This window comes from Acomys russatus, chromosome 18, assembly GCF_903995435.1.
Source record: "Acomys russatus chromosome 18, mAcoRus1.1, whole genome shotgun sequence".
Lineage (NCBI taxonomy): Eukaryota > Metazoa > Chordata > Mammalia > Rodentia > Muridae > Acomys > Acomys russatus.
The window spans coordinates 61,556,493-61,574,238 of record NC_067154.1 but is presented as its reverse complement, the minus strand read 5'-3'; the positions used below and the strand labels follow the sequence as shown (position 1 = coordinate 61,574,238).

Genomic DNA, 17,746 nt, shown 5'->3' with positions numbered 1-17,746 from the left:
CACTGTGCTCAACACTAGCTGGGTTTGAACTTATTAGGAAGACAGCGTAAACACCAACCCCTCACTAATCATAAGCAGCAGCGACTGTTCAACTGCCCATTACACGAGCACACTAAAGGGCAAGGGGTGAGGAGACTAGTGTTACAGCACAGTAAGTCCTCCAGCAGAAGACACAACTCTGAGATGGGAGTCAAGATGCTTGTACAAAGTTCTCCACATGTACAATAAACTGAACAAGATAAGGAAACAATTTCAAAATGTGGAAATCTGAGGTAGGTGGCAAGAAAACGTGTTGTTGTTGATTTCAGATTTACTTATCTATTGTGTACACGATGTTCTGCCTGCACATGTGTCTGCACTCCAGAAGAGGGCATCAGATCTCATTACAGATGGTCATGAGCCTCCATGTGGTTGTTGAGAGCGCTGGAAGAGCAGTCAGTGGTCTTATCTCTGAGCCATCTCTCCAGCCCATGTGTTGTTGTGTTAAGAATCTGAGCCCAGGTGTGCTCCATGAAGCAAAGAAGTCCATGTGAGAACAGCAGCACACACTCAGGAGACCCTGTTGCTATGCAACAGTGCCAGCCTCTTCCCACAGGCCCCCATATCACAGAGACACGTGGCCTGCCCATCACCTGTCTGTGGAAGCCCTGCTGAGGCCACCATCCATCAACAACACCAGTTTATGCAGGACTGAAATCGTCAGTGCAGCCATGAAATGCTATGGACAGCACCTGGGAACATGCCAGGTGTGGTTCCAGGCATTCAAGGGCTTAGCACGTCAACCCAAAAAGTAAGGCCAGCGGACACCAGAGCTACAAAGACACCCCAGGACATTGGAGGAGAGAAGCAGACGGCTGTGTGCAGCCCTGGACTGTCCATGTAGACTGCCGTGGCCCACTTCAAAGGAGCCGTCCACAGGATGGAGAAGCCTGAGTCTGACTTTAGAACTTGGATATCTAAGGGGCCAGCCTCTCTGGTAAAATGTCACAGGAGAATCAAGCTGGAAACCATTTACATCTGAGCTTCTCCGTGCTCTCCTGGTACTCCCACAGTCTGTGAGCAGACAGAGGCTAGAAACTGCCTAACACACCTCCAGCCACTGGACTGAAGAAAAATGAAGAAAGAAAAGGCCCCACTCAAAGCTCAGACATGAAAGCCAAATATGAAAGGGTAAAGAGCCAAATAAAACCAAGGAAAGCAGAAAGCGGGGGAGGTAAAATCCCAGCCTGACACAGTGGACTGGGGCCCTTGTCAGCTGTGCCTCCTGTCCAGCTGCCCTGAGGTAACAACCCTCACCATACCAGGCAAGTATACCCTTTCAAATGAAGCCAGGGCACAGAGAAGCTACTACGGAAGGAATGTGAGCAGTCACAGTCAGCACCCCTCAAACCGCACTCCCCCAACACTGCACTTCATCCGTCACACTGCACTTCACCCCTCACACTGCACTCCCCCCTCACACTGCACTTCACCCCTCACTCTGCACTTCACCCCTCACACTGCACTCCCCCCTCACACTGCACTTCACCCCTCACTCTGCACGTCACCCCTCACACTGCACTCCCCCCACACTGCACTTCACGCCTCACACTGCACTTCACGCCTCACACTGCACTTCATCCCTCACACCGCACTTCACCCCTCACACCGCACTCCTCCCTCACACTGCACTTCACCCCTCACACCGCACTTCACCCCTCACACCGCACTTCACCCCCTCACACCGCACTTCACCCCCTCACACCGCACTTCACCCCCTCACACTGCACTCCCCCCTCACACTGCACTCCCCCCTCACACTACATTCCTCCCTCACACTGCACTCCCCCCTCACACTACATTCCCCCCTCACACTGCACTCCCCCCTCACACTGCACTCCCCCCCCACACTACACTCCTCCCTCACACTGCACTCCCCCCTCACACTGCACTCCCCCCTCACACTGCACTCCCCCCTCACACTACATTCCCCCCTCACACTGCACTCCCCCCTCACACTACACTCCTCCCTCACACTGCACTCCCCCCTCACACTGCACTTCACCCCTCACACTACACTCCTCCCTCACACCACACTCCCCCTCACACTACATTCCTCCCTCACATTGCACTCCCCCCTCACACTGCACTCCCCCACTAAAATGCACCCCCTTCACACTGCACTCCCCCCACATTGTACTCCCTCCCTCCTACTGTACTGTCTGCCTCCCACCGCGAACACTGCACTCCCCCCCACAGGAGCATCACAGTGTCACCCTGCCCTGGTACTTTCTAACCACTCAGTTACAAGTCCCTACACTATAATCTGCATTCATCTTTTTTTTCTTTTAGTGATAGATGTTTAATGTTTTCCAGAAGACAGGGAAGGTTTTTGGGGGGAGGGATGTTGTTGTTTTGAGGTTTTGTTTGTTTTGTGTGGGGTTTTTTGTTTGTTTGGGGTTTTATTTTGTTTTTTGAGACAGGATTTCTCTGTGCAGCCCTGGATGTCCTGGTCTCACTTTGTAGACCAGGCTGGCCTCAAGAGATCCACCTGCCTCTGCCTCCCTGAGTGCTGGGATTACAGATGTGCACCACTGTGTGCCTGGCTGCATGCATTGATTTTAAAGAGAACTCTATAACTATAACTACAATCAAAAAAGTATTACTTCATAATTGCAGATGATAATTGTAAAAATAACCAAATTTCTAAACAAAACAAAGTCACTTGATTCTACTAATTTTATTGTTAGCTGGGGGGAAATGGCGTGCTTCCTGTTCTGATGGGAAACTGATCTTTGGGGAGGTATTTATAAGAACACTCTGAGACTTTTCTTTTTGCACAGTTGAGACTAAGGAAGACTAAGCAGCCTTCACTGCTTGGCCCAACACTGTGTGAAGCTACTGTTAGTATCAGCAATGCCACTGAGCATATCCATGGGCCACCTCGGCCATAAAGCTCTTCAAAGCCTACTCCCGCATTCTTCCTCACACACGGCCTAGCTGGGGCAGCAAGCAAAGTTCTACGATCCACAGGGGAAGCAGCACACACACTGGGCTTTAGTCTCTAAGGGGAAGTAGCTGGAGGTAACTCAAGTTTCAGAAAACACGGCAGTGAGCGTGACAGAACAGAATGGATGCCAGAAAAGGAAGACACTTCATGCAGAAACAAAATTCAGAAGAAGAACTGAGTGAAGGTGGGGAGCACCTACGATGGAGAGAAACTTGTGACAGTCCAGAAGCTGTCTGTCAGATGCCTTGGGCCGGCTGGCTGAAGACTGGCTGCCCCGACAATGGAGAGGAACTTGTGACTGCCCAGACAGTCAGCTCTCTGTCCTGTCAATACTTTTGGAAGTTGCTGGCCTGCACTTCCTTCATATTAGATAGCTTTTCCTTCTGGGATCTCTGATGGGGTTGAAGACTAGATAGCCACAGTATTAAAATAAGTTTAGTAAAAGAATCAGTAGTATAGGATAGTGGAATAATTTCTTAAAAATTATTAACTACAAATGGACTGATCCTTGCAAATGTTGACTTAATGGGTAATTCTTATTTTGTTGTATATAGCTCATTTTATTAAATAGAAAGGGGGAGATAAAGGAGAGATAAACCTGTTTTTTAGGATCCCAAGTGTGGGATCGGAACAGTCTTATGAGAGAACAGGTGAGGCTAATCCACTAGAAGACCTACCACCTCGTGCGGGAGCTTGATTGTTGCCAGCTGAAAAGATCCCATGAACAGGCTCTGAGAGGAGATATATAAATGAGGCCAGAACTGGAGGCGGGGCTTTTGGAGACTTGGGATAGTTTTGGCTGTTCACCCCTCTACTTCAAGATGCTCCTAGAGAGAACCACTCGAGAGAAGGCTTCGGGGCTCCGGCTCTGGCTCCTGCTGAGGTCCAGGTTCCAGCAGAGGAAATCCTGCTGATTACACCAGGAGAATCGCTCCTCAGAACTGATATTCTTCTGGTTTTGTTGTTGTGATCCTTAATCCTCAATTCATATTGTTTTGGTTAGTCGGGTTATAAGTGATGTATGCTTGGTTAATAAGTTGTAGTAAAATATATTGGTTAAGAAAACTGAGCCTACTACCCAGATCTAGCCAATGGACAGAACGATCTCCACAGTTGAGTAGAGAGTGGGGTATGACTTTCACACGAACTCTGATGCCTCATATTTGACCATGTCCCCTGGAGGGGGAGACCTGGTGGCACTCAGAGGAAGGATAACAAGTTACCAAGAAGAGACTTGATACCCTATGAGCATATACAGGGGGAGGAGGTCCTCCTCAGGCACAGTCATAGGGGAGGGGAATAAGGGAAAAATGGGAGGGAGGGAAGAATGGGAAGATACAAGGGATGGAATAACCATTGAGATGTACCAAGAATAAATTAATAAAAAATTAAAAAAAAAAAATAAAGAAAGAAAGAAAAGAAAACTGAGCCTACAATTGAGCCCATCTAGCTGGAATGACTATCAAATTCTCGATAGCCATTGGCCAGCTCCTGCCCCAACCAAGCCACTGGTGTGAGAAGCTTAGCTGGCCAAGTGCTGGACCAGTGTGCATGGGTCCCTGGGTTCCATTTCCCAGAACCACCAAGCAGGACGGCAACACCACGCTGGGAATCCCAGGACTCAGCAGTGGGGGCAGGAGGATCAAAAGATCAAACACAGGACAATCTGCCTGGAATTGTGAGACTCAAAAAACAAAACCTGTGGGGAGAGTTGGAAAGATGGCGCCACTGAGTGCTTGCTGCTCTTGCATAGGTTCATTTCCTAGTACCTCCCAGGGGTGGCTCACAGACACCTGTAACTCGGTTCTAGGGGACCCGGTACCCTCTTCTGTCCTCCATAGGTGCTGTGCACACATGGTACACACACTGACACACAGGCACATACAGAAAAACTATAAGCAAATAAAGTTCACAACCCGTGACCTCACATAAAAAGTTCACTCCTACAGGATGCCGGAGGAAACAAAAGATGCTGAGACATGATGCAAGACTCAAAGAAAAGCAGCAGAAAATGAACCTGAAACAGTACAGGAAAGGGACTGATAGAGTCCTTGAACAGCACAGGCTTCCTGACTTTCAGGGTGATTTCCTTCTGCTAACCATGGCCCTTGATTGCACAATAAATACCCAGTCATAGGATTTACAAGACCTAGTGATTTTTATTTTCATAGACAGATCAGGGAAGGCTTGCTATTGACCTACATTGGAAACACCTGCATACATGACACAATTAGGGAACAAAGTCCAGAGGGTACATCTGTTCCCAGGCTCACTTCTGTTCTTGTTTCTTTGTGACATTTACTATGTAGTCCTGGCTGACCTGGAACTCATAGAGATGGGCTCATTTTCATAGTGGCATCTACTGATTATGCCAAAAATTGATCAACTAAATAGTTGTGGCCAGGTGAGGTGGTGCAAGCCTTTAATCCCAGCACTCGGAGGCAGAGGCAGGAGGGTCACTGTGAGTTTGACCCACCTGGTCTACAGAGGAAGTTCCAGGACAAGAATACACAACAAGAAACTGTGTCTTTAAAAACAAAACAAAGCCATGTGTGTGTGTGCGTGCGCAGCGCACGTTTTCTTTGAAATTATAAAAATAATGTGAAAAGTACAGAAATCAAAAATGTTACGTGAATGGCTAACCCACACACAAAAACATGAAAAACACTCACTTTCCCAGGCTCACAAAGAACCGAAGATGAAGAGAACAAGAAAGCAACATTTAATCTCTCCGCTGACAAAACTGTTTAAATTATCATGCTCAGTGATACAACTGTGCGCTGAGGAAGGCCTGCCCTCAGTGGCTCACTAGGGAGACACAAGCTCTCCATGGCTGGCAGGCACAGGGAGACACAAGCCTCCCATCCGGGCTTGGCTGTGCAGACCAAGGGCGGCACAATGTCCCACCCTTTGACCCTGTGACTCCACAGAAGTGTTTACTCCTTTTGGATGACCTCCAGAATGTGACCACTAGCCTGGAGTGGTGGCGCACACCATTAACCCACAACTCCAGAGGCAGAGGAAGGCGGATCTCTAGAAGGCCGAGGCCCAGCCTGGTTTACATAGTGAGTTCCTGGGCTGCTTAGTGAGACCTCGTCTCAAAAATACAAAACAAAACAAAAACAAAAAAGAATGTGAGCTCGGGGTGCAGAGGTTTGACTTCCAGCACCCATTTGGCAGCTCGCTCGTCTGTAACTCCAATCCAAGGGAGCCGACACCCTCTTCCAGCCTCCTCGGGCACCAGACACACATCTGGTGCACAGGCATAAACACAGCAAAACACTCACACACTTAACTTTTTAATGTGCATCTGGTGTTCGGCCTACATGACTGACTGTGTGAGGGAGTCAGATCCACCAGAACCTGAGTTTCGGACAGTTGTGAGCTGCCATGTGGGTGCTGGGAATTGAACCCAGGTCTCTGGAAGGGCAGCCAAAGCGCTTAACCTCTGAGCCATCTCTCCAGCCCCACACATAAAAAATTTTAAGTAAGAATTTTTTTAAACAAATAATGAAGCTGTCCTTTAATAAAAGAATGTGGCCGTGGAGTGGGCTGCAGGGGTAATGTGCTTGCCTGGTGTTCACTGAAAACAGTCAACAACAAACAAGCCAAGGGGACACAGGAGAGAGAGAGAGCACGAGGAGACCCAGCTTCCAGGAAGCTCAGCGTGGTAGTCTCTCAGTGGGAAATACTGGAGAGAGACACTCTGCCATGAGAAAACGCTAAAACCATGTACATTCAAACTCCATTTTTGTATTAAGCCAAAACATGCACACACTTCTGTGCATCTGTCCATGGAGACGCACGGCTGCGGAAAGCTAAGACTAGGCTACCGCTGACGCTTACCTGGGTGGCCAAGTGACTGTGTGAGGCTGATCCTTTCAACACCAGAAATTTGTGTGATTTTCTTCTTCAGCAAACGTGTTTCCATTTTATAAGACCAAACAAACATATCACAAGTCCTCTTTGGAGATTATTAATGTGGATAAATTCACTTAAGGTTTTACTTTCAAAAATGTTTACATACAGATTAGGGCACAAGGAAGGACAAATAATATCAAAGATGTTTGATAAAACCTCAAGGAATTATGTTATTGTATTTACCAAAAAATATACAGAATATATATGTGTATATTTACCAAATGAAGTTATGCCACTTGGGTTGAAATGCCCCCCACGAGAGCATCAAGCCATGCAGCCTACTGCTGCTGCCAGCTGCCTCTCAGCGGCCGAGTGCAAGCCGCACTCTGAAGACAGCACATTCTGAGAACACAGAAATCAGAGAATTCAAGTTGCATCTTAACCGACAAGCCTCACTCCCTCAGTACAGATTTCATAGTACCAGGAAGTACTGTGTAAGCAGCCAAGAGGACATAATGCCAATCAACCACTCCAATCAATAATCCACCCGTGACACCTATTAACTATGACAACAGCTGGCACGGCAAAATGTCCCTAAAGGTGCAATGGCGCTGGCATGCCGGCAGGAACCAGCTGCTATCTCACTGGACTTATGACCCATCTCACAGGAGGAAATCAAGCCTGGGACCAGGACCTAGCCAGCTCCCCAGGGCTCTCTTGTAAGAGAGCCGACCATTGGCCGTACCAGGCCAGCACAGTGCCTGACTGCGCTCTGAAACTTGCTCCTGTACCCACAGGTGAGTACAGCTCTTTCCAGCACACGGAGAGCATTCCAGAAACCCAGAACTGCACACAAGGCAAAGATGCACTGACGACGGGAGCCGCCCAGTGTGGACACAGCACAGCTCCTACACATAAAGGTCAAGGAGGAGCCAGAAGATTCTAAGAGCCAGACGACCAAGATGTCTATCAGGAGACGGTGTCTCAAATGCACCACAGCAAAGCTACAGCCACAGCATGGCCGCCTACACAAGATCTAGGCAGTAGCAACAGGAATGCTAACGCAGAAGGGGAATCCCAGGGGGATCCACACCAGACAACACAGACCCTGGTGAATCAGTGATGGTGGCAGTGCAGCAGGTCTCATGAGTTCGAGGCCTGCCTGGTCTACAGAGCGAGTCCAGGACAGCTGAGGCTACACAGAGAAACCCTGTCTCAAAAAACAAAAACCAACACAAGACAAAACAATAGGCAACTAATCTAATGGCAGCTGAGGGAGGGAGAATCAGCCTCTCCCTAAGGGGCCCATTCTCATTCTCAATCATACATACCCAAGCAGGGTGTGTGTGTGTGTGTGTGTGTGTGTGTTAGAGACAGAGGCAAAGAGAATACATACATAACTAATAATAAACAGTAATAATGTCATAGTAATAAGAACAAGAGGCCATCAATTTGAGAGGGAGATAGGACACAGGGAAGAGTTAAAGGGGAGAAAGGGGAAGGAAGGAAAAAACACTTATGTGCATACACACACTCAGATGATAAAATGTACACAGGAGCAATTGTGTGAGGGATAAAGCCTGTCAGTATCCAGTTTGCTTTCCTGACATTTGACTTTTCATTTCTAAGTAGTTTAGAATTTCAATAAGCTAAAACAGGGTTTGTTGTGGCTGTTGCTGCTGCTGCTGCTGCTGCTGTTGTTTTGTCGAGACAGGGTTTCTCTGTGTAGCCCTGGCTGTCCTGGACTTGCTTTGTACACCAGGCTGGCCTCAAACTCACAAAGATCCATCTGAGTGCTGGGATTACAGGCGTGCGCCACCACACCCAGCTTAAAACAGCTTTTTAATGAACTTTTCATACATGTGTGTCACAGTGCTCTGCTCACTGTTTCCCATCACACTCCTTTTGTCCTACTCCCTCCTCCTGATGGCTCTCTTCTTGCCCCCCCTAAAACAGAGAAACAGACGGACGGACAGACACATGGGCGGACACATGGACACGGACACACACACACACACACACACACACACACACACACACACACACACACACACACGGTGAGCATTCATGTGTGTATTACGTTTGTGTGCAGGTGGGCGCACACATGGCGGGTGCTGTGGAGGCCCAGGGCTGATGGTGGAAGGCTTCCTCTTTGCTCTCCACCTTACTCTTTCTGAGGCGGCATCTGTCATCAAATGCAGAGCTAACCAACAGGGCTTTGCCTTGTCTCAGGCCCAAGTCCACTCTCTGTGCTGTGATAAACACTATGGTCAACCTAGACCTGGAGAGGAAGGGTTTGTTTCATCTTACAACTGTCAGGTCACCATCCACTGAGGGAAGATGGGGCTAGCAGGCGGGAACCTGGAGGCAGAATCTGAAGCAGAGGCCACAGCAGGTGCTGCTCACTGTTTTGTTTCCCATGGCTTGTTCCGCCTGCCCTCCTGTAGAGCTGGGAGTGGCACTCCCCACAGAGGGCTGGGCCCTCCTTTATCAATCATTAGCTACTTGCCCACAGGCAATCTGAGGGGAGCGGCTCTCAACCTGGGCTCCTCTTCCAGAACAGCTCTAGGTCTGTGTCAAGTTGACAAGAAAATTAACCAGCACAACTCATTACCTCATTACCCTTAAGGACCCACTGGAACAAGTCTCCAAAGCTAGAACTTTCTGTAGGTAGAAAAGACACGGAGATCTGTGCAGGAGGAATGAACAGATGAGGGCAGGGGGCATGAAGAATTTTGGGCCAAAAACCAGACAACATCCCACTCAGATGAAGACTGAAGCTGGATGCAGCATCTCACACTCGGGAGGCCAGGGCCAGACTGTGCAAGTTTAAAGGCCATCATCTGGGCAGAAAGAGATCCCGTCTGAAAAGCGAAAATAGAAAGACAGCCACCACCATCAGAGGCAAGCACCACCATGTGAGGGGGTGGAGAGCTAGATAGTCGGCGGTTAAAGCTCTTGCTGCTCTTGCAGAGGACCAAGGATTTGGTTCCCAGTCGCCAGCACCCCGACGGAGGCTCACAGCCCTTCAGAACTCCAGTGCCCTCCTCTCACCGCCACTGGTACCAGGCACGCGAGTGCTGCACGCGCATACATACAGGCCAAAGAGTCATACACATAAAAATAGTATTTGAGAACCCTAAGGTGTCAGGAGCCATAGGACCTTGCCTGACCTGCCCCAGTGGCTGAGAGGCCCTGCTGGCTGAAAGCCACAGCTGTCTGCATACTTGAGATAATTATTCTGCCTGGCAACCACAAAGATCCAGCCTGACCTTGAGAAAGAGAACATTCGGTGTATCGCGACTTCTGAATAATCGCCCCACTCCACACCTGCTGTCCTTGGGCCTGGCCCAGAAGATTTTGTAACTTTCCACTGCATTCCTTCCCACGCCCCCCCCCCCCCGCCCTTTCAGAAGCTTACTTTAAATTTGGTTACCCCCTTACAATAAACGGCCCTCGATAAGCAATGTTTTCCTGGGCCCGTGTCTCTCTGTTCTCGTCCATTCTTTATTCACAGGTCGCGACCCTCCTCGCCACTCCACGAATAACTGAACCCGCGGGTCGGGGACACTAAGGGGGTGGGGCGGCACCATCTGATGTCACATGCCACTGGTCACTTTGTCCACAGCAGCTTTTTAGCCGTGTGGGTAGAAGACAAACTACAGAGAGCTGAAGGGGCAAGGGAGATGAGAAGCTGACTCCCCGAGTGCCCCTGAGAAAGAGCTCCGGGAGCTGGGCACACGGAGGTCAGTGGAGATGTGCACTGCCACTGCTCAGAAGAGACCGTTAACACGTATGCTGACCACCTGCCGGGGCAGAATTCTAGTTTTACACAGCAACATCCTTGTCCTTTCTACCCTGAGGGGTCTGAAGGGCGGGTAGCTTGTTTCACCCCGCAAACTGCACCAGCAGGTCAAGGGGGTGAGAGGAAACAGTAGCTCTGCCACACGCCAGGCTTGTCTCCCAGAGAGGACTAAAAAATAATGATGGCCTTGGAAAGAGAAAACTTTACAACAGCGGGAACACAGCTGGGTGTGAACAGAGACAAGCAGGGAGGCGAGGGAGTGAGCGGGTAGGTGGAAGGAAGGCGAGGGAGTGAGCGGGGTAGTAGCCCTAGTGTTGTGTAGTGTTTGGTTTGGGTTTTTTCTGTTAGTTTGTTTTGGGAGGACTTAGGAGTAATGAGCATGTAAGAGCAATGTCAACTGCTCAGTGTAGAAAACCATAATAAGTGTGTTATGAAGTGATAAGGACAGCTGTAGCCAGCTGAGCTAGTAAACATGAGTGGCGTATAGTAATAGATAAGCAGACCTGAGTGTGTGATGTGATAAAGAGTAAACAAACCCAGTGAAAAGTATATAAACTGCGGTCGAAAGCCATTCAGTATCTCGCTTCCACCATGGCCGCATAATCCCGACTGCCCGGAACGAGTTCCACCGAACAGACCGAGACTCTGCCCAAATACCCAAACACGAATGACGGCTCAGGCTCCTAGGACCCTACTGCTGTAACCAGAAGTCGCAGCTCTGGACCTGTCGTTGCTGACACGACTCTCCATCAGGTCGTATAACCCTGATTAGGAATGTTAGATGCTACTCCTATTAGAATTAAGATAGTTATGAATGCTTGAGTATAAGATAGAATAGTATGGAATGGTATCATTATATGATTTTGGCCATTTGTGTTTTTGGACTGATTTGGTGTTGTTTTTGTGTAGTGGTGACTGATATTCTTGAACCCGTTTATGTTAATAAACTTAGTAACTGCAAAACCACTGATCAGTCTCAGATTGAGTTCATTCGGGATCCTGAGTGCGAAGTACTCAGTGCTCGCGACATTAGGGGTGGAGGGGCTAGGCTGAGTGTGAGTTCTGGGCAGCTGTGGAACAATCTGGACGCTAGAGACAAATGGAAATAGCACACAGGGATGGGCAGAGCCAAGAGACCTAACAGAGAAACTGTGCCTGTGGCTCGGCTGGGATCAGACACCACAATTAACACATGGTTGGAGTCTTATTCAACATGCACAGCAAGCCAGGACTAGCCGTGGCTGAGTGTAGATGAACTGCAGATGGAATGGTGACTACAGGGTCCAGACCGGCCATGTCAGAGAAGTGCCAGGCAAAGGACCCCAGTGCGGGGACGGACAACCATCACAAGGGGACAGCATGAAGACGCTGAAGGACGTGCACTTACACTGAAGACAGCAGGTCTGACTGGGCCAGACACAAGATGCCCACCACTGCCCACTCTGCTGGCTCCCCCTACCCACCCTGCACGTAACAGAATGGCCCAAAGGTCTACCCTCGGCCATCTAAGGCCACTTACTGCCTCTGTGCTCTCAGTACCGCTTCACCAAGCTCACCCCGCGTGTGCCCTGAACACCTCTATCTGTAGACACTTCAACACTTATCCTCCAAAGAGCTTCGCTTTCTCCGGATGGCCCCCACAGTGAGCGGCAACCCCACGATCTAACATCCGCGTAACCCATCACCCTGGGTCCCTTCTCCTCCCTCGATCGCTGGACTAGCACACCCTGCCGCCTCACACCCTTTCAATCCATCCCTGCGCTGTCTAGACTGGTGAGTCCGACAACTTGACACGAACGTGGACTGATCTAGGTAGAGGGAGTCTCAAGTGAGGATCTGCCCCCAACAGATGTGGGAGGGTCCAGACAGCTGTGGGCGGCGGGCTGGAGGCACAGCACTCCTGCCTGGCAGCTGCTTCAGTTCTCCTGCAGGTTTCTGACTTGAGCTCTTGTCCGAGCTTCCACCATGTGGACTGTGAGATCCGAGGTGAAACATAAGCCCTTTCTTTCCTCCCCACAGCCAGAGAAGGCAAACTAGGACACTGCCCGTTCTCAGCGTTGCCGAGCTAATGAGCCTTCTGCTTCTCCCCACAAGCCTGTTCTCCCCGCCTTCCTGTGCCAAGCCCTCGCCCTGGTGTCTGCTCAACTGACTCTACCTCAGAACATAGGGAGGGAGGAAAGCAAGCCCAGACTTCTGGTACCCAAATCGGCCCTTCTGCAGTCACTGTTGAGATGGGGCCCACAGAGGCATCTGAAGGCGCTCTGGGCCAGCTAGCTGGTTCATGGCTGCCGGGCAGGCATCTGGAACCTTGTGCTCCACTGCCAAGAACCACCTCCCATTTTCTTCCCTCAGCAGAAGGAGGCACACAGTGTCCTAGGCACCTCGGGGCTCTGCCCTTCCAGGTACTCCTAACCCGTGAAGCTCCAGTCCCCACTGGGCCTTGCCCTCACGGCTCTCCAGACTTGGGCTCTCCCTGTGCCTGTGGCCACCTCAAAGTGCAGCTCTCAAGTCTGCCCCTGGTGATCCACACTCGTGAAGTGGCCCCTCCAGCTCCCTGTCACCACTTTCCATCCCACTCACTCCATGACGACTGGACAAGCTGTTCTGGAAAGGTTCTGGGTGTGCCCCTTCCTTCCAGAAAGGTCACTTTTCAGACTGTTTCTAATCTTGGCAGCATTTGTCTATTAACTGTTTCTGCCCTAAGTTCTCCCCTTGGCACCTGCGCACGCCCATGCACACACACACACACCGTCCTTGGCCACTCTTCAGTCTGCTTCTCCGACTCTACTGCTTCTCCCTCTGAAGACACCAAAATGTCTACAGGTTCTGGCCCCATTCTCCTCGAATCTTCCACTGCCTTCTGATGTCTTCACCTCAGGACTGCTCACTCCAGCCATCGTCAACAAGCCACCAACTCTGTACCTCCTGCCTCTTGTCCTGGCTCTGCTCAGCCCCTCTCCAGTTAGGCCTAGCAAACCCACACCTCTCAAAACGTCAGCTCAAGTACTGATCCTTGGACTAGCAAATTATCTTAACAACCAAGTCTCTCCCCCATCAGACTCCCTGCAGTAAACCCACTGTGCTGAGCACAGCTGTCTCCCCGCCCCCCCACACCCCCACACACACACTGAATTCCTTGGGAACTAGACCTGGAATACATTAGACATGTAATTAGTGTTTATTAGGTGCCTTATACGTAGCAAATATACTGTGATGTGAATGGCCGATGAGGATCCTTATTAGTAAAGTGCTTACGTGTATTATTCATGGTAGACTACGGTGACGGGGCTAGTCTCTACGTAGGAGGCTAAACTACATTGTGCACACTATTTACAAGCACTTTTACCCAATCCTGACTGACAGAGAACAAAAGAGTTCCAAGGGAATGGTCACAAGTGTGCCTCCCCCTGGTTGACAGCCCTGGCAGCCACGCTTCCTGCAGCGCCCTGCACACACCCTGCTGTGCCCTCTGCAAGTCTTCAAAGTGATTTTTCTGAATGAGCGGTAGCAATGCCTCGCTTCTTCACACTCCCCTGGCTCTTCAGCCATCACTCGCTGCACAGGGTACACTATGGGAAAGCACATTAACTGCTTATTAACCTGTCTGATGCTGGGCTCCTTTGCTGTGCTTTCCACCTCACTGCATATAAACCACACAAGGTTTCAGCAGACATCTGCTGAAGGAATGAGGTAGGGGGTGCCAGGTGTTAGCTAACCAATCAGGAGTATGAGAAGAGTGCAGGTGCAGGACAGACACCCTCCGCCCCCCCCCCCCCAGGCAGAGAGAGACATCACCCTTTCTGAGGCTGCATACGCAGGAGCAGACCTCTGAATTACCCACGGAGCCACGCAACTGTTGCCTAAAGCACGTCTCTCAGTGAAGTGGCCGTGTGTGGGAACAGCGAAGCAGGAAAAGCCACTGACATTCGGGGAGCTGCCAAGTGACTGATCTGGGAACCACCACTACTGGGATCCATCGTCAACATCACAGGCCTGGAAGCCTGTTTCCACACCCAAGCGCAGTTCACAACGGGTCCCTAAAGTAAAGCCTGGCCTAAGCCGACGAGCCATCCCATTAACTCTTCCACAGGCCTGCTTGTGCCATCAGTAACCAGGCACTGCCTGTCCTAGAGCTGTGCTGTTCCAACTCTGACTACAACCTAATCCATACCATGGCACTGCTGTTAATCAGCTCAGAGAGAGAGAGAGAGAGAGAGAGAGAGAGAGAGAGAGAGAGAGAGAGTGTGTGTGTGTGTGTGTGTGTGTGTGTGTGTGTGTGTGTGTAAGCTAACGCTGGGACTCACTCGCTCCTCTACTGGCCAGCAAGCCCTGAGGATCCTCTGCCCCCACTTCTCGCCGGCTTGGCTTTTACATGGGTGACTGGAGATTAGAACTCAGATCTTCATTCTTGCAGTGCAACATCTTACCTACTGAGCCATGTCCTCAGCCACTCTGTCACTTTTTAGCTTTTACATGCATTTTTGACGCTCAACTCGCTGAGAACAACTAAAATTGAAGAACTCTGCTGTCCATGTCCGATCGGCCACACACTGTAACCCTAGGAAAGCCACACTGCCTTAAGCACCCAAAGAGTCGCTTGAAGATGAACTCACAAGTAGTTCTGATGGAGTCTGGGGCCACTACGTCAAAGACTTCATACCTTAAGTTAGTTATTAGTTGGGGGGAGGGGGGTCATAAACAGCAACAAGCCCAGCTACTTCTACCCATGCCTGGGACAGTGAGAAGGGAGGACGATTTAACACTATGTCGTTGGTTCTGGCAGTTGTCCACTCTCTGTCTGTGTGACACGAATGTTCTCTGAGTGCCTCATGGCATTCATGACAGAAGGAACTATCTGGAGATGTCAGCGCACTGTACCGACAATGCTAAGTGGCTGCAAACTGCAGCCTGTTCAAACAGGTCGCTCTTGTTGCATCAGGGCCTAATTCTCAACCGTGCTGAGAGGCCACTCAGCAGAACCGAATCCTCTTCTCTGCCGTCCACCTGCTGACTGACCAACGCTCACACTCCAGAAGCTACGCAACGCGCCCGCGCTCTCTTGCCAAACGACTTCCTAACTTCACTTTAAAGCGCTCCGCTTTCCAGCTCCCCCATCCCAAAAAAAACTCTTCAGGGACAGCGGGGGGTTAGAATTACTACAAGAAGTTTAAAACCGAGGAGGAGGGGGGTGGGGCAGATCCTGGAGCGGAGGGTGCAATTAATTCCCACGCTCTAGGAATCGGGTGGGTCGCAAAGCAGCCTGTATGAATGAAACCCCGGGAGAGGGAGCCGGGCAGGATTCCAGCGTCGCCCCCAGGCCCCCCCCGCCCGGCTGCCACCTTCCCCACGGGGACACCTTCCAGAGCCGTCAAGTGCGTGCGTGGGCCCGGGCCACGAGATGGGTAGCGGGGCGCCCGGCCGGCCCCTAACTGCCCAGCCCACCTGCAGAGCAGGGCAGGAGCTGCTGCGTACCGTGCGGGAGGCGCCGGTCCCCGCTCGGACCTCCGGGATGCCATGGGGGCGGCGCCCGCTGCTCCCCGCCCCCCCCCCAAGAGCAAGAACTGACAGGGCTCGGCCGCGCCGCCCCACCCCCACCCCAGCCGCCTACAAGCCCGAGTCCCCGCTGCCCCCGGGCCGGGGCCGGGAAGTGGCCGGGATGGCGCGCAGGGCGACCCGAGGGTGGAGGAGCCCGTACTCACAAAGCCCACTGGAGCCGGTGCTGGTGAACATGGTCCCCCAGGGCCCGGAGCCCCCGCGGGGCGGCAGGGGGGAGGGGAGGCGGAGGCGGAGAGCCCACCGGCGACGGCGCAGGCGCACTGGGAGCCAAGGAGCGAAGTCGGCCCGGCGAGGCGCTCCCGAGCCGCCAGGAGGAGTGCGCATGCGCGGCCGGTGGGGCGGGCACGCTCGGCCCGAGTCCTCCGCTTCCTGCCCGGAGAGGAAGTGCGTCAGTGCGGGCGCGACGGATGCCCGCCCCTTCCGGTAGTCCCGGGATGGGTCGGGAAGGGGTTTTTGCCCTAGGCTGAGCGCAGTTTCTTATAGCTGAGGTCCCAGTGTTTCACATGGAAACGTAGAAAGGTGTTGTTGTTGTTGTTGTTGTTGTTTTTAAAGAATAGCTGCTATAGGGAAATATAAGGGACATACCACAGAAGTATGGACAGAACACTTTCAAGAAATCTTGACAATTTGTAGGGTTTGTTACGCATGCTAAATCTTGGGTTTAGACTAGTAAAATTCAACATGTCTTTGGTTCAGTAAGTCTGAGGTAGATATCCCAGAACATAAAGACGTGACTGATTTTTATGCCATTTAGCCTTTATTTTTAGCTGGCTCAAAAATGTCAAGTATAGTTAACTTTATTTCATTCGGTTGAGTTATTTCGCAGGAAAGTGACTGTCCAAAGGCCTGCCATGTTCGCAGAAGTAGATTCTCACAAAATCTGTAGCCTGCACTAGAGTGGTGCTTCTGGAGGCACAGAAGGATGTTCGGAAGACGGGGCAATGTTTGTAGTAATGCTAAATCATTATTTTCCTTTCCCATCCTTATTCGTCCACAAGTAGTAAGGTTTTCCGGTACTTTCCAGTTAACCAGCACCTGACAAAACAGCTAGTACTGAAAGGCAAACAAGTAGGTGTTACAGCAGATCCCTAGCTGCAACTTATCTTAAAGAAGCTACCACTTAAACATAGACATTGCAAAATAAATAAATAAACATAGACATTGCATGAAAAAGAAAAAAATTTCCGTTTAATCAAAACACTTGCTTTTCCACTTGCAGATCTACTCTGGCTGAGCTTTTTTTCATATACTTCATCCAAAACATATCGCAGCAAACTGAAAAGAGAAGTGCACAGGAAATTCCCACAGGCTACTGAGCCAGACATTAAAAGCACTCTTCCTTAAATGGTTTGCTTAGGAAAGTACCTGGTGTCAAACTGAACATTTGGGTGTGTGTTGGATATTTTTTTCTGTTTCATCTAAGAGATGACCCTACATAATTAAATAAATAAAGACGGCAAGGATAGCTTGTAGAAATTTAGGGAAGGCTTCAAAGTCATGTTACTGCTTTTGTTTTTCAAATTTAATCTTATGTA

General features: G+C 50.5%; 1 protein-coding gene across 1 annotated transcript in view; it reads right to left on the bottom strand.

Annotated features, from left to right (window-relative positions):
- The window catches only part of Ubac2 (UBA domain containing 2), a 141,985-nt gene extending 125,541 nt beyond the window's left edge, over positions 1 to 16,444 (bottom strand). The window contains exon 1 of the mRNA XM_051160998.1: positions 16,355 to 16,444. Coding sequence (XP_051016955.1) covers positions 16,355 to 16,385 — 31 coding nt within the window. The 5' untranslated portion in view covers positions 16,386 to 16,444. The remainder of the gene's footprint in view (positions 1 to 16,354) is intronic.
- Between the last annotated feature and the right edge of the window lie 1,302 nt (positions 16,445 to 17,746).